Source organism: Penicillium daleae, assembly GCF_028827525.1.
Source record: "Penicillium daleae strain IBT 16125 chromosome Unknown utg000008l_segment0_segment0, whole genome shotgun sequence".
NCBI lineage: Eukaryota > Fungi > Ascomycota > Eurotiomycetes > Eurotiales > Aspergillaceae > Penicillium > Penicillium daleae.
Window position 1 is genome coordinate 4657982 of NW_026623156.1, and position 21646 is coordinate 4679627.

The 21646-nt window shown below is 48.3% G+C and overlaps 9 protein-coding genes across 9 annotated transcripts; 2 read left to right on the forward strand and 7 right to left on the reverse strand.

Annotated features, from left to right (window-relative positions):
- Positions 1-231: 231 nt before the first annotated feature.
- N7458_010201 (uncharacterized protein) lies at positions 232-1452 on the reverse strand (the record flags this gene model as incomplete). Its single annotated transcript, XM_056913583.1, has 1 exon — positions 232-1452. The coding sequence occupies one exon, from the start codon at positions 1450-1452 to the stop codon at positions 232-234; it is 1221 nt and encodes a 406-aa protein (XP_056762432.1).
- Positions 1453-1762: 310 nt separating this feature from the next.
- Positions 1763-3169, reverse strand: N7458_010202 (uncharacterized protein; the record flags this gene model as incomplete). Its single annotated transcript, XM_056913584.1, has 2 exons — positions 1763-2560; positions 2660-3169. The coding sequence occupies 2 exons, from the start codon at positions 3167-3169 to the stop codon at positions 1763-1765; spliced, it is 1308 nt and encodes a 435-aa protein (XP_056762433.1).
- A 972-nt stretch (positions 3170-4141) lies between these two features.
- On the reverse strand, positions 4142-5735 carry N7458_010203 (class I SAM-dependent methyltransferase; the record flags this gene model as incomplete). Its single annotated transcript, XM_056913585.1, is given in 11 exon segments — positions 4142-4220; positions 4274-4702; positions 4764-4950; positions 5005-5030; positions 5080-5120; positions 5174-5249; positions 5306-5347; positions 5407-5436; positions 5493-5549; positions 5604-5692; positions 5712-5735. 11 exon segments carry the CDS (start codon positions 5733-5735, stop codon positions 4142-4144), a joined length of 1080 nt encoding a protein of 359 aa, XP_056762434.1.
- A 1985-nt stretch (positions 5736-7720) lies between these two features.
- On the reverse strand, positions 7721-8640 carry N7458_010204 (uncharacterized protein; the record flags this gene model as incomplete). The annotated part of the gene is made up of 2 exons (XM_056913586.1): positions 7721-8159; positions 8213-8640. 2 exons carry the CDS (start codon positions 8638-8640, stop codon positions 7721-7723), a joined length of 867 nt encoding a protein of 288 aa, XP_056762435.1.
- A 714-nt stretch (positions 8641-9354) lies between these two features.
- On the forward strand, positions 9355-10401 carry N7458_010205 (SDR family oxidoreductase; the record flags this gene model as incomplete). The annotated part of the gene is made up of 1 exon (XM_056913587.1): positions 9355-10401. The coding sequence occupies one exon, from the start codon at positions 9355-9357 to the stop codon at positions 10399-10401; it is 1047 nt and encodes a 348-aa protein (XP_056762436.1).
- Positions 10402-10707: 306 nt separating this feature from the next.
- On the reverse strand, positions 10708-11424 carry N7458_010206 (glycoside hydrolase family 11 protein; the record flags this gene model as incomplete). The annotated part of the gene is made up of 2 exons (XM_056913588.1): positions 10708-11107; positions 11171-11424. The coding sequence occupies 2 exons, from the start codon at positions 11422-11424 to the stop codon at positions 10708-10710; spliced, it is 654 nt and encodes a 217-aa protein (XP_056762437.1).
- A 706-nt stretch (positions 11425-12130) lies between these two features.
- On the reverse strand, positions 12131-13177 carry N7458_010207 (sterol desaturase family protein; the record flags this gene model as incomplete). The annotated part of the gene is made up of 1 exon (XM_056913589.1): positions 12131-13177. One exon carries the CDS (start codon positions 13175-13177, stop codon positions 12131-12133), a length of 1047 nt encoding a protein of 348 aa, XP_056762438.1.
- Positions 13178-15566: 2389 nt separating this feature from the next.
- On the forward strand, positions 15567-17707 carry N7458_010208 (uncharacterized protein; the record flags this gene model as incomplete). Its single annotated transcript, XM_056913590.1, has 13 exons — positions 15567-15650; positions 15708-15785; positions 15837-15916; positions 15983-16064; positions 16123-16176; positions 16227-16279; positions 16352-16511; positions 16679-16730; positions 16784-16891; positions 16940-17030; positions 17082-17205; positions 17257-17348; positions 17401-17707. 13 exons carry the CDS (start codon positions 15567-15569, stop codon positions 17705-17707), a joined length of 1365 nt encoding a protein of 454 aa, XP_056762439.1.
- A 2023-nt stretch (positions 17708-19730) lies between these two features.
- N7458_010209 (acetate uptake transporter family protein) lies at positions 19731-20717 on the reverse strand (the record flags this gene model as incomplete). Its single annotated transcript, XM_056913591.1, has 2 exons — positions 19731-20220; positions 20314-20717. The coding sequence occupies 2 exons, from the start codon at positions 20715-20717 to the stop codon at positions 19731-19733; spliced, it is 894 nt and encodes a 297-aa protein (XP_056762440.1).
- Between the last annotated feature and the right edge of the window lie 929 nt (positions 20718-21646).

Genomic DNA, 21646 nt, shown 5'->3' on the forward strand with positions numbered 1-21646 from the left:
TGGAGATGTTATCTTAACCTAGAGAGATTCCAAACTGCTCAATACGCTTCGCTCCTCTTGGCCTCTGCTTTCTGCAACCTTTGCCCTCAGCGTCTTGCCGCTTTTGTTTTTTTCTTATTATAAAATGACAGCGCACAGTGGTGTTTCATGAGTCTTCGTCTACCTGGTGACTAGGCGGTTGGGAACACCACTGTAAGATAGGATCCCCAGGCATGCCTGCGGGAATCTTTGCTATGACTTATTATCACCACCGGACTCCTCCGCCTCCCATTTCAACAAGTCCTCAGCGCGCTGCAGGAATTTAGGATGATCAGGTCCAAGTACCCGTTCCGCCCTGGCCAAGCAACGTCGCAATAAACCGAGAGCATCAACCGTCTGACCGAGCGCTTTCCAGGTAGAGGCTAGAAACCCCATGGCTTCCAGGGTAAGCGGGTGATCATCACCAAGCTGCACCCTCAGAGTCTCCAGAGCTTCAATCTGAAGACTTTCTGCTTCCTCCCACTGCTCCATCCCCGCAAATGTTAACGCAAGATTACATTTGCTGATCAGCGTGTCTGGATGATCCTCGCCCAGCTTGTCTATGTGCTTCGCCAGCGCAAACAAACCCAGTTCCCGCGCCTTTTCCAAGTGGCCCAGTGCTCGCAAGTCGATGGATAGATTGTTCATCAATTGTAAACTGGGATGATCTTGGTTGACCTGAACCATCGTCTGCTCCATCACTCGTATCTTGAGCTTGGCCGCGTCCAGCCATCGCTCCTGGGTTGAATATATCCATGCTAAATTGCCCATGAGCTCTTGTGTCTTGAGATGACTCTCACCGAATTTGACCTTGAAACTCTCTATTATCTGTATCTCGAGATTCTCGGCTTCTGCCCATTGTCCTGCTGCTAAATATGCTTGTACTAGTACCGAGGCGCTTGAAAGAGTTTCCAGATTGTTGGCTCCAAGGAGTTTCTCGCGTTGTTCCATCGATTTTGACGCCATTTCCTTTGAAGCTCGGATATCACCGGCATCGTGTGCGTGCATGGCTCCTCTACAGAGCATACCTGCCCATTCTTGGAGTGACCAGTCCGATGTGGGCCATTGTAGCATTGCCGCCTTGATATGTGGGAAGAGTGATCGGCACTGGTCCTTGTTCTCGTGATCAGGTATTGATGGAAATGTCTCATATAAAGTGTGGATAAATTGTTCTTTGTAATGCTCCGGCTTGCCTTGCGATTTGAGCCAGGTCTGCACAGATAGCTGCACGAGTCGATGCATTGAGAACGTCGAGCCATCTTGACCGATAGATATAAGTGAATAGTCTCGTAAGATTCGGAAATCCTCCTCCAAATCGAAACTAGTGTCGATATCAGAGACACTGTTACTTTCGTCACTAACATGCGCCGCAATATTATCAGAGGTCGGATCATTATTGTGCTGTTGGTCTCGACGGAAGAGAAGCACTTCCATAGGAAAATCGCTGAGCTAGTGACGACCCAGTATATCCCCGCATCATCTATCGCTAGCTCTATAACCACACGGGCTGGTATTCTACATACTGGGGTTTCGAGGGACATGGTCGACTGTTGGACATCGGTGGCGCCCAAAATTAGATTGGGTAATTATAGGATACTCTCTATGAAGAATATCCTGTTGACAAAATAGAGTTTATAGTGCATAGATCCCATTTACTTCTTGACTCAAGCTATCTCTAGCTCTGTATAAACAAGATAAATGTTTACTGCATTAGTGTTAGATCCGAAGGCACAGAGAACTTCCGCTACCCACTTGACCCAAACCCCACGATTCGACTTCTCAACTCTTCTCCTTGGACTCTGATCTCGGCGCGTTCTTGAGTGATTGCTGGTAGGCCCTTCGTGTAGCTAGGTTTCGAGGGACCGGGCAACACAGTGGGTGCGCTGCCGGAAACTTTCTGGATAGTTACATCACTGAACACGACTTCAACGTTTTCGCTCCGCCTCATATCATTCAAGCCGCTCTCATGGTGTTTCGAAAATCCAAAATTCTCGGCATGCCTTGGTAAAGTCATCGTGGCCAGCCTTTTACTTGGGTCGATTATGATGCAATTTCCTTCGCCTGCTGGTTGTCCAATACAGAACGCAATGCTGTTGTCGACAGAAACATGAAGCCCTGCAGCAGGATCGGGAGATAGCGAGTCGCCGGCAATGCTGATGTTGTGCAAATGGAATCGTGGTCGAAGCTGGAAGAGAAGTTGCACGTTACCCGTTGATTCTGAGGGAAAGTAAGCTCCAAAGACTGTGGGCCTGGAAGTTGCTGTATCAATTCCTGTGACTAGAAGTACATGAGGGCGAGCATCTTCTGCCAAAGCTTCAGTGACACGCATTGCCATCGTGCCCTCCTCTTCATCCGATAGTGAAATTGGATCTTCCAACGCAATGCGTCTGTCATCTCTTCTAGACTCTGTAAGAGTGGAGACTACTGGGTGAGGAATGAATAATGAGATAGATCCAAGGATTGAGCTTGGGATGCGACTTGGATCTGGGGGACGGGCCTCAGAATCGACTGCCATAGAAGGCTGGAAAAGAACGGCCCACATCTGATAGAATCGGATATTCAAATTCGGCTATGATAATCAGCAAAGCAATCATGCGAGGGCCGTTGGAAGTGATTCCTGGTTAGAGACGGTTATACTTACTAGGAGATGCATTATATGATTGACATGCTCAAATTCCAAGTCCTCTTGCCTCTGATCACCCTCTAATCCATTGAGCAAGATGTTGGCTAGTTCATCGTCACCAAGCTCGGCCTGCTCAAAGCTTCCGAACGGAAAGCTTAGCCCCCAACTGTCTTTAGACAATTGTAGACGATTGAGGATGCTCAGCAGCGTCGCCAAGTCTTTTCGACTGACTCTATACCGAGTTCTGATCAAATTCTCACCAAGAAGGCGTCGTGCGGTCGGGGTAAGTTGATGTTCATGGGGACCATTGTGCATGAAGAAAGGCTGTGTCATAGCCAAAACATCGGCCGTCTCTTCCACAATGTGGCTTGATTCATCACACAGCTCAATAGACAGCTCAGGTGTGCCAATGCTTCTGAATATCCTCTTCAGCTTAGCCTGGTGGTAGAGATTATCGCCGTCGAACCGCCAATAAGATTCGATCTCTTCTAAAATCCCCAGAAGATCGGCGCCTTGGGCAGCTAGCATTGTGGCAGCGCGTTGGAAGGCTTCCCAGTCAATTCTCCCTTTGGCAGTATTCCGTGGAAAAGGGTGGTATGCATAGAAGTGGAAACTTCTCCATAACAGCCGCATCGCACCTTTGGAACTTGTAAGAAGCGGATTTGTTGTGCTAATATGATCCTGTAGACTTTGCTCACTCCAGACTAGACAACTTTTAGCAAAGAGATATAGAGTAGGTGGTTGGTTCATGTTGTAACTCACAAAGCTCTTGTGTAGAAATATCCTTATGGGCATGAGTGTTGAAGATTCTTTCTAGACTCCTGATCTCCGTTTTCCTCCGGCGAAATGCCTTCAGTAGATCTCGGAGGACAGACTCTAGACGACGAGTGTCAGTTTACTCAAGTAAACCCGTCCCCCAATTTATATCTTGTCATCTATTACCTTGTGTTGTATCCTGTAGATAACCGGTCACCTCTCTTCTCTGGCCAGTTTGAGCCACATATTGCAAGACCCCGCTGAGGCTGTTCAACATCACAGCCGTTATTCTGTAGCCTTTCTCGGGATGATTTTGCCGAAATGATGACCAAGATTAACTTTTCCCAAAAGAGAAACAAGATTCCATCAATCCTATGTGACACGTTTTGTATGCAGATGAAGTGGGGTAGAAGAGGAACAGAACAGTTGGCCCCTCCTGGGATCAGACCACGATCCACGATCCACGATCCACTCAACGGAGTCAATGCACGATCTGCCGAGTTTATGCAGCTGCCTAATTAGATAACACTCGAGTATATAACTTAGCGAGGTGCATTGAAATTGTGAAGATCAAAGCTCCTCGCAGGCAAGAAGATCTGAACGGACAAGGGTCTTAAAAAACAAAATGTGTCTCATAGACGGGGCTCAAGTTATGGCTTCCGACCATTTCCTTCGGTCGCTAATTCCACTGAATACACAAGAGGTATCACCAATGCTGTCCCTGCCATGTCATATACACTTGAATCATTCCGATGGCTGCTTAGCTTTGGCCAGAGTCTGGATCATGTGGTCATCCCTCGGCTTCCTTGCCCACACTCGCCGGCTGTACTCTCAATCAGTATAAGATCAGGCTTTGAGATTGGCGAACAAACTTACGCATATCCGTAAGCATGGATACGGTTATCCTTCAATTCCTTCCGCACGTTAACCAGATAGACCTCAACCTCCTCCTTGGTCCATGGAGCCGGCGCGCCGAACTTTGTCAGCAGCCACATGGCATATCCCTCCAGACCGGACTTCCAGTGCTGCAGGTTAAGCAGACCAACCTCCTTGAGTACCTTATCCTTCGCCCAGGGACCCATGGGCACCTTGTACAAGCGCTCATGCACATCGACAAAACCGGCCGCCTCGATAGAAGCTCGCATTGTCTCCTGGGTTGTCAGGGATCGGCCAGCTCTTTCAGCACAGCCAATGAAGTTATCACCCCAGCCAGCCAGAACGCTATCTGGTGGCAAAGATCCGTCATCACTTCTCACTCGGACATCAAATTCGATTTGTTCGATCCAGCCACCGGGCGCTAGGTTACTATTCAGAGAGTAGTGTGTTAGCTCTTAGAGACACCCCAGTTGAGGCAAGCGATACTCACTTGAAGCATTGTTGATATAATCCTTTCCATCCTTCCGGGGTGAATGATCCAAGCATTTGGCGTAGATGGATCAGATCAAAGGGTTCTTTCCACGTCCATTCTTTTTGAATATCGTCGACTTCAAACAAGCAGTTGGGGGGCACCCAGGTCACCGGAGGAGGGAAGAGGTCCGTCCCGCGAACAGTTGCTGTGTTTGTCAGTTTCGGGGCTCATCAATGGTCTGCAGTAATGAGGCTCTTACCTTCCGGATATTGATCTGCGACATCTCTGTCCATGCATTAGTGAAGTTTCGCGATCGAGGGGCCACAAATCTTACATAGCCCAATTTCCTTTGCCAGTTCCAACATCGAGAATGTGCTACGATTTTAGTTAGAGTGGTAAGTAATGAACTACCGGAGTTGTGTTCGTACCTTAGGGTTGTCACCGATTGGAGCCGAGAATAGAGGGTTGGGTCGATGGTAGTCTAGCATGATGCATACCATATGCCTGGATTTGCATGTCAGACCACTCTCGTCCACTCTACGGCGAGGACTGATGCTTACCCAAGTTCGAAGGCTTCGAATTGTTGTTCATCTGAAGGGCTCCTGTGGGAGACAGGATTAGACGGGAAATAGTCTTATCGTTTTCTTGAGCGATTTCTTACCAGTAGACATCATCTTTCAATGCCTGGTATCTGTTATATCTGGCTAAGCTTCATGTTATGCAACTAATGTGGAAAGCCATTCCTACCTGCGGCCATTTTCTATGCGGCCTTTGGCAATTTGCGAAGCGATAGATGTTGTATCGCTTGGTGGGGCATTAGTGACCGTTCAGTCTTAATCGTCGGGGAGATACACTCACGACTCGAAATCCTGAGTTGCCTCGGATTCTTTCAGGATGTGGAGATTCGGGTCCTGGTAGATCCAGTCAGACGAAGTATGGTAGAATAGCTGAAGAATATCCCCTTACCACATCGATGCGTTGATCCGCCATGACCAAAACTTGTTGTGGGGAGTCGGGGCGAGAGATCCACGGTCGGAAGAGGAGTGAGGAGAAAATGGCGCAGTTTCCAACCTTCTCAATGGGAAGCCCACCTAGTATCTCGGATTATTAAGGGGGCGGGCCCTGTCACCCGCTGTCAACCGGGTCTGCCGATAGCTTAGTTCAAGGATGGATTCGTTGAGCCACGTGCCGCCATGGGCACCATGTAATGCGCGCTTTATGAATGGCGAAGATCTCCGAAACAAGTCACTCTGTGCGTTATTATCGCGCTAGCAGTGTATATAGTTAGCGTGCCGCCGTTTTGGGTGCAGCAACTAGCAGGCTGAGTACATTTTGGCTTATGCAGGAAGTTGAAAGAGCCCACCAGTAGTTCACAGTGTTTACGTGGCAGGGATTGTTACTAGGGATATTCATGGAGAGTGCCCATGAATGAGGGTATGTGTTCTGCTTGTTATTATAGGTTGAAAGAATAGTGACACTAGTTTATCGATACAAGAAAAAATGCAACCTCACCACGAATCGGCCGTTGAATAATTGGTACGGTACAGTAAGACATTCAGCAGTTTTCAACCCCTCACTAACCCAGACCTATTAGGTCCGACCGTAAAGACATGAAGAAGCATGGAAATTTGGCACCATTAGAATTACTTTCCAATCATCACAGTACCTTGTATGTTCGTAGGCCAGCGTTTGGAAATCGATAGCGGCCTACTACAGCGGGGTTGGGGAGCTAAGTATCAGCTCTTCTAACTGTACTAAGAAGAGCAACAGTCTCCGGGTCACGCAGGAACTATTGGCGGAGCATGAGTCGGCCATTGAGGGTTAGCAATATGTTATTGATTGTGGCCATTTTTGTCCTAGATAAGAAAAGGGTTCTAACCTGGAATCTGTCTTTTCTGACATGAACAGGTATCCGTGAGCAGTGTTAGGAGATCCTGCCAGCCTGACGAGTCTTGCTTCAATGTATATCATCAGTCATTTGTTGTCCCTAAGTGGACTCACCCAAGGTCTTCTAAAGCAGCGTGAGTTTCGCCGTAAAGGGCTAGAGTGAATAAACCTCCAGGTAGCTCGCCGGTCTCGGCTTCAAATGCTCTTTGCGTATTCGCTTTCAATTCTTTGGCAGTCAAGCCACAGTCAGAGAGGTTGTCAGAAATTAGCGTAACAACGGCAGATAACTTGTTAATCGGCGCCGAAAATGGCTCCTCTTGACGCTATTCTAAGCGTTCTTTTTGCTAACATGTAGCTTACATATTATTGAACGCACACCCGGCGGAAGGGTGATCTGTATAGGCTCACTAGTCCCGTACGTTCCGAAGTAAGTGATCCCAGATTATTCCAGGGCTAAGCATTCATGGTTCCTTAAGGATGAGCTCATCCTTCACTCAGGGTGCGCTGTAGTATTGACAACCAAGAGAGTCGTCATAGCCCGTCCATTAGGTTATCCGATTATGGCCGCCAACTGCCTCTCCTCTCCAGATATGGTTCCTCTGAGAGATGACAGTTTCATACATGGCTCTTGACCGTAACATTGAACTCAATCGTATCTGTTTATCCATTTCCAAGCGAAGGGCCGGGCTAAAACTCTTGCTAGTCAAAGCTACCTAAGTACTCGACAATACCACCGCTTTGCCTAATAATACACGACTGAACGGAGCAAGACTTCCTCAGCTGGAATGAGCTGGGTCTCGCCGACGTAAGGTGGCCAACCGATGGACCTGTCAATTTACCCTGACGAAGGAGCGAACGAGATCATTGAATCTAGAACTGCTAGGATGGATCCACACCCAAACCCGAACTACCTGGAGAATATGGATCAAGCGCCAAACCCCGATTGACAAGCCTTAGGGCCAGATGGAGAAGATGATCGTCACCTATCCGGACGAGAATTTCGACTAAAAAGTGGGTTGCTCGCTAGACACCAGTTTCTCCTGTGTCTAAGATATAGAGCAATAAGCCCGAGATATCAAGATGAGCATTCATGTCCAAAAATTGAAAACCAAGGGGGCTCTGAGCTTCGAAGCGCCACTGGTGGCTGTAGGCGAAGTAGTATCAGAGCTAGACCGAGCCGTACCGGCGGTGGTTATGGCCGTAGTTGGCGTTGAGGTTGTAGAACTTGCTGAGCTGGTCGATGATGAGGTGCCCACGACATCGGTTTTTGTCGAACTTCCCCCCGTGCTGATGGAGCTCACATCGTTTCCACCGTCGCCACATTGAACCACAGTTTTCCAACCACCGGCAAAGGTTTCCTGCCAGTATGATGATTGGTTACAAAGAGCGAAGTAGTTGAAGAAGTATGCCGAGCCAGGTTGCTCGTGTGCGTTTTGGTAAAACTTGACTGCACACCCGTCGCTACAGGGGAAGCTGGTTCTGGCCCAATCGTTGCTTTCGGGATAGGTCAAGTAGCAGTAATCAGATCTGCGAAAATGTAAGCACATCTACAGTGAGAGAACCAGATATACGAAACCCACCCGTTCTTGGCACAGGATTGGCCGTATTTGTACTGGAAAACCTCGCCCACCGTGGCCACGGGAGCCTGATAAAGTTCCTTATTCCCGCTAGCAACTCCGGCTAGATCGCCATCGCTGCCGCATGCAGCCTTGACATTCTTAACATACTGGGACAATGAATCGCTGCATGTCGTGGTGCACATAGCTTCCAAGTCCGAAGATTGCGGGTTGAAGTCAGGATCCATGGACGCGACGATTTTGAGGAGGGTGTCATCGCAGTTGATGCTGGCGCTGTAGGCATCCTTGCAAGCCTGTGATGTCGTATCTGCCAAATCCTTGGTCGTATAGTCCCAACTAGGACCAGAAATATTGAGACTGAAGGCAGCAGTCGCCTGGCCGAGAACTGCAGACAGCGCAAACAGGCGGAAGATCGTGGTGACGGAGGCCATTTTGCTAAAGTTAAGAATGAGTAACAAGGTCGGTTGAATTAAGTTGATCGTAATAGTAAAAATTGAAGAGACGGAAGGGAATCATCAGGAATAGGGGTTGTCTTTGAGGCTGTAAGCAATTGAGGCTACAAGCGAGACATTGTGAAAGTCTAATCCAAAAGTCTTGTGTCGACCCACTCTCTTCGCCAGTACCGTGAGGCTGTAATGTTGATACGCCCCCGTAAAATAGTTCCAAATCAACCAATGGGTCGAATCAGCCCAAGCCTTGGGTACGCGATCAGGTTCGCTCAGGAGAACCCTGTGCCTCGTGAGCCAATCGCCAATCACTTCCCGAGCCGGCAGTTATACCATCAACTACTGAGATGTTTCTTTACTTGGTCAAACAGCATTCCACGAATTGACAGGGTCTGGAAAGCGTCTTCTAGACCTCACAGGCTGTCTATCCCGCCAACACAGATGCGCAGTCGAGCAACAAAAAATCTCTGTTCTGCTAATCTTGTTTTGCTGTAATTCCAGTGGATCAAGATAGTCAAAACTGGACATGTTATCCTATTGCGCATCCCTTTGGCTCTAGCCATATTTTTCAGGCTACATATTACTCTAGCTATGTACCGTATAAATAGTCCCTGGCCCCCAAAAAACAACAGCCGTCGAATTCCACCTCAAACCCCACGAAATCTAAGGGCTGAGCTCAGCTTCTACAAACGGCCGGACATGGCGAGCAATGAAGAGTGTATTTTGGTCACTGGAGGATCCGGCTTTGTAGGTACCCAGTGCATTATCCACTGCTTGACTGCAGGCTACCGAGTGAAAACGACAGTACGGTCGCTAGACCGTAAAGAAAGCGTTCTACGCACACTTCAAGCTGCAGGTGCTCCAAAGCCGGAAAGCGTCTCATTTGTGGAGGCCGATCTTACCAAGGACGATGGCTGGAAAGAAGCGGTCCAAGATTGCAGTTATGTCCTCCACGTTGCTTCCCCCTTTCCAACCGAGGCACCAAAGCACGAGAACGATCTGATCATTCCCGCCCGGGATGGTACGCTCCGTGTATTACGGGCGGCCAGAGATGCTGGAGTGAAGCGTGTTGTTATCACATCGTCCTTTGCCGCAATGGGCCATGGTCATCGCAACCGGGACCCGACGAAACCGTTTACCGAAGAAGATTGGACTGACGTTAATGGGCCAGGAGTAGGGGCTTACGAGAAGAGCAAGACATTGGCCGAGCGCGCCGCATGGGACTTCATCGAGAAAGAAGGGGGCAGTCTGGAACTGTCTGTCGTGAATCCGGTCAGTATAATGGGGCCTGTTCTGGGCTCAGATACATCTACTTCCATCGAAGTCGCCATTCGGATGCTGAATGGTGCGGTGCCGGGATGCCCCAATATCGAGTTCGGCATCGTCGATGTTCGAGATGTGGCGGATCTACATCTGCTCGCTATGACCCATCCCAAGGCTAAAGGGGAACGATTTTTGTGTATGGCACCGCCAGCAATGTCAATCAAGGACATGGCTTTGACTTTCCACGAAAGGCTGGGTCCGAAAGCAAGAAAGGTGCCGACAAGAACTATCCCAAACTTCGTGTTGAGGTTTCTTGGGCTGTTTGACTCTGGAATCGCTCTGGTCGTTCCTTTTCTGGGTGAATCTCGTCCTGGCTCGAATGAGAAGGCTAGAACGCTACTCGGCTGGAACCCCCGCTCGAATGCTGATGCAGTGACTGCCTCTGCAGAAAGTCTGATTCAGCTTGGTCTGGTGAAAGTATGAAGGATAATACTCGCTTTCTTGACTATGTAGCTCTTTCAATGCTGTTGAATCTTTGAATTCACTAATAGAGTGAAGAACCATAATCAATGTATTTGTTTTGATGCTATTGTGGTTTACTTAACCGCACACACTAATCATGCCCATCTCTCAACAATCCTCAATCCCCTCCATCCAAGGAAACAACCACGTATACTTGAGACATTCATTTGAGCTATGCTTGGAATTGAACAGGATCCCTTCAGGTTCGACTTTCACTGGACACATGAAACAACTGTCGAGCTCAAAACCGCGATCACTGCATTACACTCACGAAACAGTGATGGTCGAAGAGCCACTGCTCTCATAACCCTCAGTGGAGACAATCTGGTAGTTGTGGCTACCCAGAGGCATGCCCAATGAAGCCCAAGCATTGAAGTGGTTAGCAGTAGTCACGGTACCGCTAGAGCGCTTGCTTTGGCGGATCGACCAGTACTGGTTGAAGGTTGCAGTGCCCTGAATCGAGGGCTGGTTGACTTGCTGGTGTTCATAGATGTCGTAGGTAGCGCCGTCACTGGTAACAGTACCCTTGTGGGTCATGCTAGGACCCGGGTTGTAGGTACCGTAGTCCTCCAGGATGTAGTACTCGACGAGTGGGCTAGTAGTCCAGCCATAGACGGCAAGGTAAGCATTACCCGAGGGATTGAAAGATCCCGAAAAATTAATGTCCCTAGAAAGAGGCGGCAATATATTAGACAGGGAGTTACTCATGAATCGTTGGTACACATCTTACCGGGCGGCTCCAGTGCTCCAGCCCTTGCCGGAAGTGAAGTCACCGCAGTTCGTCCAGGAGACACTGTACTCTCCAGCAGCACCATTGGTATAGTCAACGGTACCACCACCATTGGTCCAGAATGAGTAGTAGTAGCCGTTGTTGGTTCCAGTCTGGCTGGTCGTGATCGTCTGGCGCTTGTTCCAGTCGCCGGGAACAGCGAAGGCACCGACTATGGTAGAGCACGCCAGGAACAATTGGGTAAAGGACACCATGATGAAAGCTCTAGGAAGAGTCCTTTGAATGATATAGTAGATACTTAGTGGACAAGAAGGTTTTGTGGAGGGTGAATGACGCTGGATTGATGAGATCTTTTGGTGTTTATATTCAGGACTTGGGGTGAAATCTGTTCATCTGTCACCTCATCACTAACCCTTGATTTAATTTAATTTAACCGGAACCCTATTATGCTAAAATAGCAGGTTGTGTCAGGCATCTCGCATCGGGGTAAACATGCGACACTAACAGTTCCACCATTCTCGGAGACACTATTCCAAACAACGGCGCAAAAAGGAGTCCCACCAATGCCTTTCGGCTCAAAACGGACATGTCTCCGACGGAAATCGCCTGAAGAACTTAAATCTGGGGTGAAAAGTGTTTTATGGCACTAGCAGGGGCCAAATTGCCTAAACAATAACAAAGGCTGAAAGGCGTTGCTGCAGAATTCAGCCGTAAGCCTTCGCCAAAATGCGGGGAATCCACTAATGTAAGGCTTCCCAGCCCAGGTGGATCGCCCGCTTCTAATAGCGGATACAGCCACAGGGTACACCCGTGAATCATTACTATGTGAGTGGATGAACATAGGCATGTTGTGTATAGAAGAGAATAAATTCTGGTATCTCGTGGCTACTCTAATCATCTATCATTTTTCTGGTCGTAATGGAAAGCCCAAGGCTGAAGTCTATCTGGCAGCCAGGTTTTCTAAAAGAGTGACATCCAAAGCGTATTCTCATAGTCGACATTCTCGCTCACGCTCTCAATTCGATCACTGCACGTGCCAAAAACCCGATCCCAAACGCGAGTTTGCTTGCCATAGTTATGGCTCTTGCGCCAACCCTTGCGATGGTGAAGATCGTGGTCCTCGATAACGAGCTCGGCGTTGAACATTCTCATCAGCCAGGTGAGAGGGTTTGGAGGCGATGCATGAATACGAAGACCGCTGTGTCCCGCCAACTCCGCGAACATAACATAGAGCTGGCAAATGTGCCATTCGTAGAAGCCCATCGGGAATCCCATGAACTTCATTGTCAGATAGGTCATGATAGGGATTCCCGCAATATCAAAGAACTCTTGTTCCGAGTCGGCGTAGATCGTAAGCAGGGGATTCGGATGCTTCGTCAGGTGGTGTGTGCGATGATACTTCCACAGTCTGTTGACGTCGTGCATGATACGATGGTACCAGTAGAACCAGAAGTCGAGAACGATACCATACAAGCTAACCTCTAGGGGAAGGGACTGCCAGCTTAATGATATAGGCGCTTTGTCGGTTTGATAAGTGAGGTAAACCGTCATCAAGGGGCGCACCAAGCCCGCAAGCATAACTGATGTCAGAGCCTTAGACACACCCTCATCAGGCACACCATCTCGCTCATGCTTATCACCGTCCAGGAATCCATATTTGTGTCCAAGCTCTCGCATGTTGCGCAGTTCGCGGGTCGTAAATATTCTAGACGCATAGTAGTAGAAACCGAAAGCGACAATAGGCCCAAAGTTCTTCCCGGTGAAGTAGACGTATAGTTGATGGAGGAGTAGTGGAATGCCTGCGTGGACAATGACCCAAATGTTCATCGACCAGTCGGAAAGATAAGGCACTTTATCTTGCTTTGAGTGAACTGGGACTTCTCGGTCAAGGTCGACGTGGTAGACGTTGGCCCTTTCGAAGATTTTGTGGGGGATTTTCCACTGGCTTCGATCCCATCGACGCCAAGTGGATTTCATCGACTCTTTTGCATTCGGCTGGGCACTCATCGTGGGCTGATTTGTTCCCCAGAGGGTTCTTCGAGGACCGCGAGCATAAATAACTTGCGGCGAAGAGCCATTTTATCTAGATGATGCTGATATTCACAGGATTGCTGAAACCGAGGCTGATATTCTTGCGTTTGCATCATTTTAGGTTCTCCCACATGTTCGGATTTACCAAGACTGAGGCAGCGCCGTCACGCGTGGAGCCTTCGCAATGGATGCCCGGAAAGGAATAGTTTGGGTGGATCGTGAGGGCGATCAGACCCAGCTATGGTTAGATGCTCTACTTCTCCTGTGGTGAAATGCTTGGGGTACCAAAAATTGATCTGGGGTAGTCCAAAGAAGTGTGAGAATAATGCCGAGTTTATCGTCGATAATCTACTTTTAACGGACCTGGAAAATCTTGGAAGAGAGCGTCAGTGATAAGGACCTTCGAGATTCGATAATCTCAGCCGAATCCCAGTTGAAGAAACAAGCCGAGGTTAACACCCACTAGTAACTTGTCATTGTGCAAACTTCAATTATCAATCTCTCAGATCTCAACTTCTAGCAATTTCGTTCAATTAATCCAAAATTATCCAAAGACTGGCTGAACTATGCAAAGTCATCACGGTAACGAGGTCGATATTGGCAGGACAACTCAGTCTTGCTCACCTGTGCCGTGTGCAGTAAATGCAGTCAATCTTGACCATTGAGTTTTCAGATACCGGCATCTCAATAAAGTCTCTTGGAATGGCCCTATCAAAATATAGCTACCTGCAAGAACAATACTTGTGATTATAGCACTCGCATATGGAGACATATCTTCCTCGTATTTCGTTGTAGCTTGTTGCCTAAAACCAATCTTTCTCGGCACCCCCGGGGAGGACGAGAGTCACGAAGGTGGCATAACAAATGCAGTCCCCTATCAACGTGGAATTGGAAACAGAAGTTCACCTGCAGAATGGCCCGGCTGTCATTTCAGTCATCACCTTGACTCGTGAACTACGGCCGCCGATTTGGTTGTCTCTTAGAAGATATGTTTTGACGGAGCTTTTATTAGCTAAGTCAAACCCCCCTATGACGGTAAAGCTAGCTTAAATTTCCTATCTAAGATCCATTTGATGGTGGCTGCCTTTCTGGCGTTGATCTAAACAATCTCTTTGTCGGCCAGAGGCGATTATGGATCCTTGTTCCACGATTTCTTTTAAGGTCGGGTAGAAGTCGTTCGAAGGTAGGAAGAAAAGTGTGAGAATGACTTATTCTTGAGTATTTTGGCTCCGCAGATGCTAGTTGGAAGATATCATATTTCTGATGGTCCAAGCAAGGTCCTTCTAGCCTAGCAAACCAACTGCCGAATCTTCCTCTCTAGACTTCATTCTGCCCCGGCACAAGATCAAAATTAGATACGGTTGCCCTGTTGGCCAAACTCGGGGCAATTGTGGCCTTTTCATCTCGTTGGAGTAATCTACTGCCATCGATCAACGCACTCCCTTTTCAGGAACTAGTTCAGCTGACTCACAGCAATTGCTCTTGCCATCATTCTTGAATCGCAGACATGTGAGCTTCGATTCAAGGTCCTGGACATGTAGCTGTACTTAGGCTAGATTGGTTCATACAAAGCCCAAGTATGCGTCAGATGACCCCCAGCCAAGTGCCCTTTTCGTGATATGTTGGTAGTTTCGCAATGAGGCAGACTATGCAAAGAGAGCCTAAATCCGTACTTTGGAAAAATACAAGTGACGAGTAGTTCCTGTTCGTATATTGACAATAGCAAGGTGGTCAGGATAATTTAATTCGTGAGAAAACAAAGTACTAATGGATCTAAAATTAAAAGGGACATAATCTCTTTGTAAGTACCCTAGCCCAGTAAGAGACATTTCTCTTTTCACAGGTCGCCTTGTCTCTGACGCAACAGGATCACCATCTCCGTAATAATGCCAGCACTACCCCGATACGATCGGCCAGTTTCCGAGACCTATCTACAGTTTCAAATCCTTTCACTTGTCCAATAGTGGGTCTTGATTGCTCAAACCACCAGAAAGTAACGGGCCTATCAAGTATACTGCCATACAAGCGATTATGGCGTGATATACTTTCTTGGTGTTAGCTACGTATCCCAGGAACGGTCTATTGGAGTGAGTACAGTTAATACTTGCAGATGAAAATATGTACCTAACCTTCCTAGCTTATTTTAACAGTAAATAATTGGGCGAGTGAAAGACTGATTACTCTAATCTGTCGAAGCTAAAATGAGTTCCGCAGTGACACGCCTTATAGAACCCCGCTGATGCCATCAGTCCTACATATCAACCCTCCACTTCTATTCCGCCTTATATGCACCTGCTCGGAAGCTTGAAAAGACATTGGCCAGGAAGTATTTATTTTCTTCCGGACAAGAGAAATGAGCAAACAAATGCCTACGGACACCAAGGTCCCGGGGAACACGGTCAATGGTGTGGATGGGATTGATATCGACCCAAAAGAAGAGAGAGCCCTGGTGCGCACTTGCATCAAACATTCTTTTGGCTTTCGCAATGTCTAATCTTATTTCAAGGTCTGGCGTTTGGATCTCTTTTTCCTAACTATTGGATTCTTGGGCTATGCATTCAAATACCTCGATCAAACAAATATCGTGAGTCGTCTTGGTCCATGTGTGGAAACAACATTCTAAGACCTCCCCCAGAGCAATGCCTACGTGTCGGGAATGCAGACAGATCTTAAGTTGTATGGAAACGAGCTGAATTACTTCACTACTTACTTCAAGTATGCTTGCTCTATTCCATCTGTGTACCAGGACTTTTCCGACTTATACTGATTGAATTTGAATAGTATTGGATACATGGTGATGCTCTACCCTTCATGTGTTCTAATTTCACATATTGGTCCATCTAAATGGTTACCTACATGCGAGGTGAGCTATTGTTGAATGCAAAGTCGCTTGAGGAAGGTTTCTCTAACCGCGGTAATAGGTGATGTGGGGGATATTGACTTGCTGCTTGTCAACAGCTACCAACGCCAAGCAGGTCAGTAGCTGGAGTAAAAGCTTGAATATAACTGACCTGTCTACCTCTAGGTCTATGGACTTCGCTTTCTTATCGGGTTCTTCGAAGGGGCAACTTGGCCAGGGTATTTTACAATCATCAGGTGCCTATTCGACCGGATCTGCAATAGAAAATCAATTCAACTGACCCAGTTTAGTCAGTGGTACATGCCTCATGAAATGGCTCTCCGCATGAGCTTGTATAATATCGCACAGCCTGTCGGGGCTATGCTCTCTGGAGCAATGCAAGGCGCGCTTTCTACCAACCTCGAAGGTTCACTCGGCCGGAGCGGTTGGCGATGGGCCTTCATTATCAATGTGAGCTCATTCATTTTCTACCAGGTCTATATGATACGAATTGCAATCTGATCAAGCAGGGTATTTGTACCATATTTGTCGCCCTGGTCGCTTTCGTTCTTCTGCCAGGCTTTGTATGAACCTCTCCTCTGATAGGTTTCTGATGTCCGCTGATGCAAGGTGTCTAGCCTGAACGCCAGAACCCACTCTCGAAGTTCTATCTCAGACCTCGAGATATTGGTAATTATACTTTCAACACAGATGCGGTAAACCAGTGCTAAAGATACCATTAGAGATTGCCAAGGAGCGCAATAGACGACTCGGCCGGGATGCCCAGGTTGGAATTACCCCGAGTACGTTCCTGCGGGCGTTCAAATTCTGGCATGTTTGGATATTTTCGCGTGAGTTTCTTTCAATCTTTGGTGACTAGAACATCACTCACGAAACAGTCGCATGGTCCATTGGCACGAATCAAACGCCTTCCAATTACTTCAATCTATGGCTGAAATCGCTGAAAACGGCAGACGGGTCCAAGAGATAGTGAGATATACCACCTTCAAGCAATATCTCAAATACTGACCATCTATCAAGCTCGGTCGCTATGCTCAACTATTTGCCCATCGCGGGTCAGGCTATCCAGCTTGTCGCCGAGCTTCTATTTAGTGGCTTTAGTGACTACTTGGGTGTCAGACTGCCATTCTTGCTTCTTCACTCTGTATGCAAGAGACCGCGATCAAATTGCCTTCTAAGCTAATAACAACCTCAGGTCGTCAACGTCACATCCCTCATCATCCTGATCATTCGTCCCAGCAATGACCATCTCTACATGGCTGGATGGTATATGAACTACATGGGCGCGTGGGTTACTTGATCACAACTATAAAAGTATTTCAGAAGCTAATCCATATAGTGTATCTACCATGCTCCTCTGCGCCTGGGCAGCCGCACATCTCGAAAAGGAACCTCAAGTCCGAACAGTTCTCTTCGCAACTGGTACTCTGTTCTCATACCTATTTAGTGCATTCTTGCCCATTGCTGCATTCCCGGCCTCGCAGGCACCACATTGGCGCATTGGCGCGAAGGTATACCTCGGACTGGCTCTTCTCGCAGCCTGTCTTTTTATCAGTATCGCCGTTATCTTCAGATGGCAGGAGAGAGGAAAAGGAAAAGCTGAGATAACAGAGGAAGAGAACGGAGCCCTTGAAAATCAGAATTGATCAAGGTCGATCGTGCTAGAGCCGATCATTTGATGTCGGCTCTGTATCAAAATATACTCGTCGGGCAGTTTGGATGCCACCAGGTGTTCGTGCGCTTTCTTGGAGAACGTACCCCAGAACCTCCTTAGGAAGTTTCCCCTATATTCAGGCGCGTCTATGTCATCAGCAGTTCACTCTCCATATTTCCTCATAAACACTCCTTGAAATAAACATGCACTCCAACCCGACCTGTCTCGGAAATCCCGAGTCGAGAAAAAGCCCATCTGTCGCGGGTATAATCAGTTCCGGATCTTTCTTATCTCCCCTCTGAAGACCCCCAGGAAATTCCGGCCAACTTTCCTTTGGTCCGGTCAGCAACCGATATCGCACATAGTGATCTGATTATAATAGTCAGGGGCTGTCCCCGTGTGGTTATGCAGGTCTTTCACCACCTGCCCGTTGCAGTATGAGAAGCAGCGAATCAAACACCCACGAAGCCAGACAGTTCCGCTCGGCATGACCTGCGCCGGCAGACCGAGCAATCACCGGCTTATCTGGGATGGCCGAGCGTGGGCCGAGTTTGTGCCGGGTGGATCTCGGTGATCGTTCGGGCTGCAGTAAAGAAGCAACTCACAGTTTCAGCTTAGTCTTGGGAGGGGAGCCTAAATAACTCCTAGTCTCCTTTTTTCCTACATCTAATGCTCCTCTTTTTCTTACACCGTTGTTAATTCCTCATTTCATGAGGACATTAACTCTCGTGGCAGTCCTTCACTAACCACCTCCACATCCAGAAAGAAGGCCCTGGGTAACTAATGGCCCACTTGGGTACGCTCTCCTATTTACGTTCGCTCGCTTTGGATACTGAAAAATAGAGATGGTTAACTTTTTTTTTGAATAGGAAGTGACTTCCCCTCGACCTGGACTTACAAATTGTCAGACTATTGCTTAGTCGCTGGAACGTCCTCCATTAATATGATCTCCACTTGGATGTGCCTGAGCGGCCCCAAAATATGGTCTTTTCAGAGACTGCAGGAGAATATATGGCGTTGATGACGACCTGAATAATGTTATCAGGGGGTCAAGAGCCTGAACGAAATCATTATCTGGTGCTATAGTTCAAAGATTATGACATTGCCTGGTATTATTGCTGTGTTCGTGCTGTACCTGACCATATACTTCTTGGCTCCAAGCCACTGCCGAATATGCATACAAATCATGTTTTCAACTAACCATCTAGATCAGTCACATCATGCTCATGCAGATATAGGCATCGACAATGGCATGCATGCTTGCGCTTATTTGGATCTAGTCACTTTTCATTGCATCGCTCCATCACACCTACGCTCGTCACTCCCAAATATTCTCGCCCACACGGCTTCTCTCACTCGCCATACATTCCATCCAGCCACGTGCCTCGACCTCGCTTTCCTGCGCCACAGACCAACTTGAATATCCACCCAGACTCCTCCAGCCTCGGATGTCTCGATATGCAAGTGAAACAAGCCTGAGATACTACGCACTAGACCAACCACGAGGTACATTACACAATACCGAGAACAATCATATCATAACATCAGTGGATTATTAACTAAGTACGCAATTCACAGGCAAGGAGACTAAATACAACAAGGAAACAGGGGAGGGTAGGACCACCAACGATCCTTCTCCCCGTATATAAATCCGCACCCTTCGCGAAGCAACATCCAAGGATGCCTCGACGAAGATACGAACCGTTTTGTGCAACTGCCTCCGCCCGACCGATCAAACCCAGACTGAGCGGAAACAAACAACTCCGAGCTTTGGACAAGGAATATCAGAAAACGGACAAGGGCAATCTCTCGACCATTCAAACAGCGCACCACCGACAACGAGCAAACGCGTCAACAGAACCCGCACGGCAAAACGACTCGAGATCAAAATCCTTGGCCTTTCTATCTCTTCCTTACGGCGGCTAGGATAGTACAAGCATGGAGGGGGTATATCATCACATTACACGCGACCCAAACGCGCACATCTCCAGGACTCAACACTCAACATCAAACATTTATGCCAACTCACGCTCGGTCTTGCCACGGCGGCTACGGCCAGTGGGGGACCAGGGGAAGTGGGCAACGGGGATGATGAAGAAGCTGTTGCTGTTATCAGCCAGACCAGCCAGGGCGTTGTACCAGGCCGCGAAAGCAGCGAGGAAGCCGAAGAAACCACCAGCCTTGGTGATGGAGGTGGTAGGGGCGCCATCGGTGCGGACCAGGTACGCAATACCCAGCAGCAGGAAGGTCAGGTCCAGGAAGAAGAACAGCAGGAAGAAGGCAACGGTCGAGCGGAGGGTGCAGAAGAGCAGGATGGTGGTGAAGATGAACCAGCCCATCAGGAACAAACCCATCGAGTCATAGAAGAAGTCGGCACCGCCATCTGCCTCGAGCGAACTCACAATCTCAAAGCCGCCAGGAGTCAGGACGATAGCGAAAGCGATCCAGAAACCACCGTACGAGGACAGAGCAGTGGCACCGAAAGTGTTACCGACAGCCATTTCCCTGGAACGAAACGAATTAGCATTGGTTGTGCAATGTCTGGATTTCTTTTGGAATTGGCAGGGCCCAATTCCGCAAGGAGATGCGACAACTTACCACATACCAGCCAACAGCTGGACGAGACCACCATAACCGAAAGCGAGGCCGACAACGATGTTGGGCGCGGTAAGACCGCGAGTACCCATGTTGACGGCACTCAGGACGAAAGTAGTGAGCGCGAAAGCGCACAGGCCGAGAGGAGCCGGGTTGGCGAACTTGCGGTTCTCAACGGACTTGTACAGACCGGGCTGGAACTCACCACCGAAGGGGCGGAGGCGAGCGTCCTCGGTGTTGACTTGGGCCAGAGGCCCATAGCCGAAGCGAGCAGCGGCGCGAGCAACTTCGTGCTCCTCGGCCGACATCTGCGGGTGAACGGGAGTGCCATTGTCGACGGCCGCAGGAGCGGTGGTGCTGAGGTCCTTCTCGACGGCTCCGTTGTTGGTGACTTCGGTGGAAGACATGTTGATCGCGAATCACTGGGATCACCGACAAACAATTGATAATTAGGTGAGGTTTTCTTTTTTTCAACAAAGGTATGACAACAAAAAAGGGGGGGGAGTTCAGCTCGCTGAACAATAAAGGTATAACACAGTTATACTTGGAAGGGGATAGAGGAAGGATAAAGCGATCAAATCCAAAGCCAATCAGCACTGCTGGATAGGTTTGATAGAGATGAGAAGAAGAGGAGGAGGGGAGAGAAGAAGAAACTGGAGGGGAGGTGTAGCCGGAGGTATTATACTCGCGCGAGCGTGCGAGCGAGGAGTCTGGCGTGGCAAGTGCTGCAAATCGGTCTGCCCAAGTTTCTTGGACCAGCGCGATTTGGGGAAAAACGGGGAACGGGACCCAGCAAGGTCAGCTTTTTTCTTTTCGGCTGCAGACCTCGGAGTTGCTGCTGAAGTTGCTTGCTAACCCGCTCAGCCGGCCATACACGAACCCTCCTCAGTTGGACGAAAGGAGAAAAGAAAAATAAATTTGGGAAAGGAAAAAAAAAAAAAGAAAAAAGAAAAAAGAAAATAGGGATTTCCAAACCAGAAGGGAAAAAAAGTGGAGTTGCTTTCCACTGGGTCGACTTACCCGCTCGACGTGGGTGATTCAATAAATCGCAATGATGTGCAGCCGCTGGACGAGTCCCACTGACGCTAACGGAGGTTTATTGAGTTGGTAAGGACGAAGGAGGGCAAGAAAAAAAGTGGAACACTGAGTAATGAAAGGAAAAGAGTTGGGGAATCAGACACGAAGAAATTGAGAAAGAACGAAGCAAAACGGGGGGTTTTCTGGTCAAAATGCAGTCAATGGGAGCTGGGTTCTCGTACTAGCTATATAAGAAAAACACATCTCGTAGCAATGCATGGCACTTTGTTTAATTGTAATCTCCTTGCTGGCGTTCCAG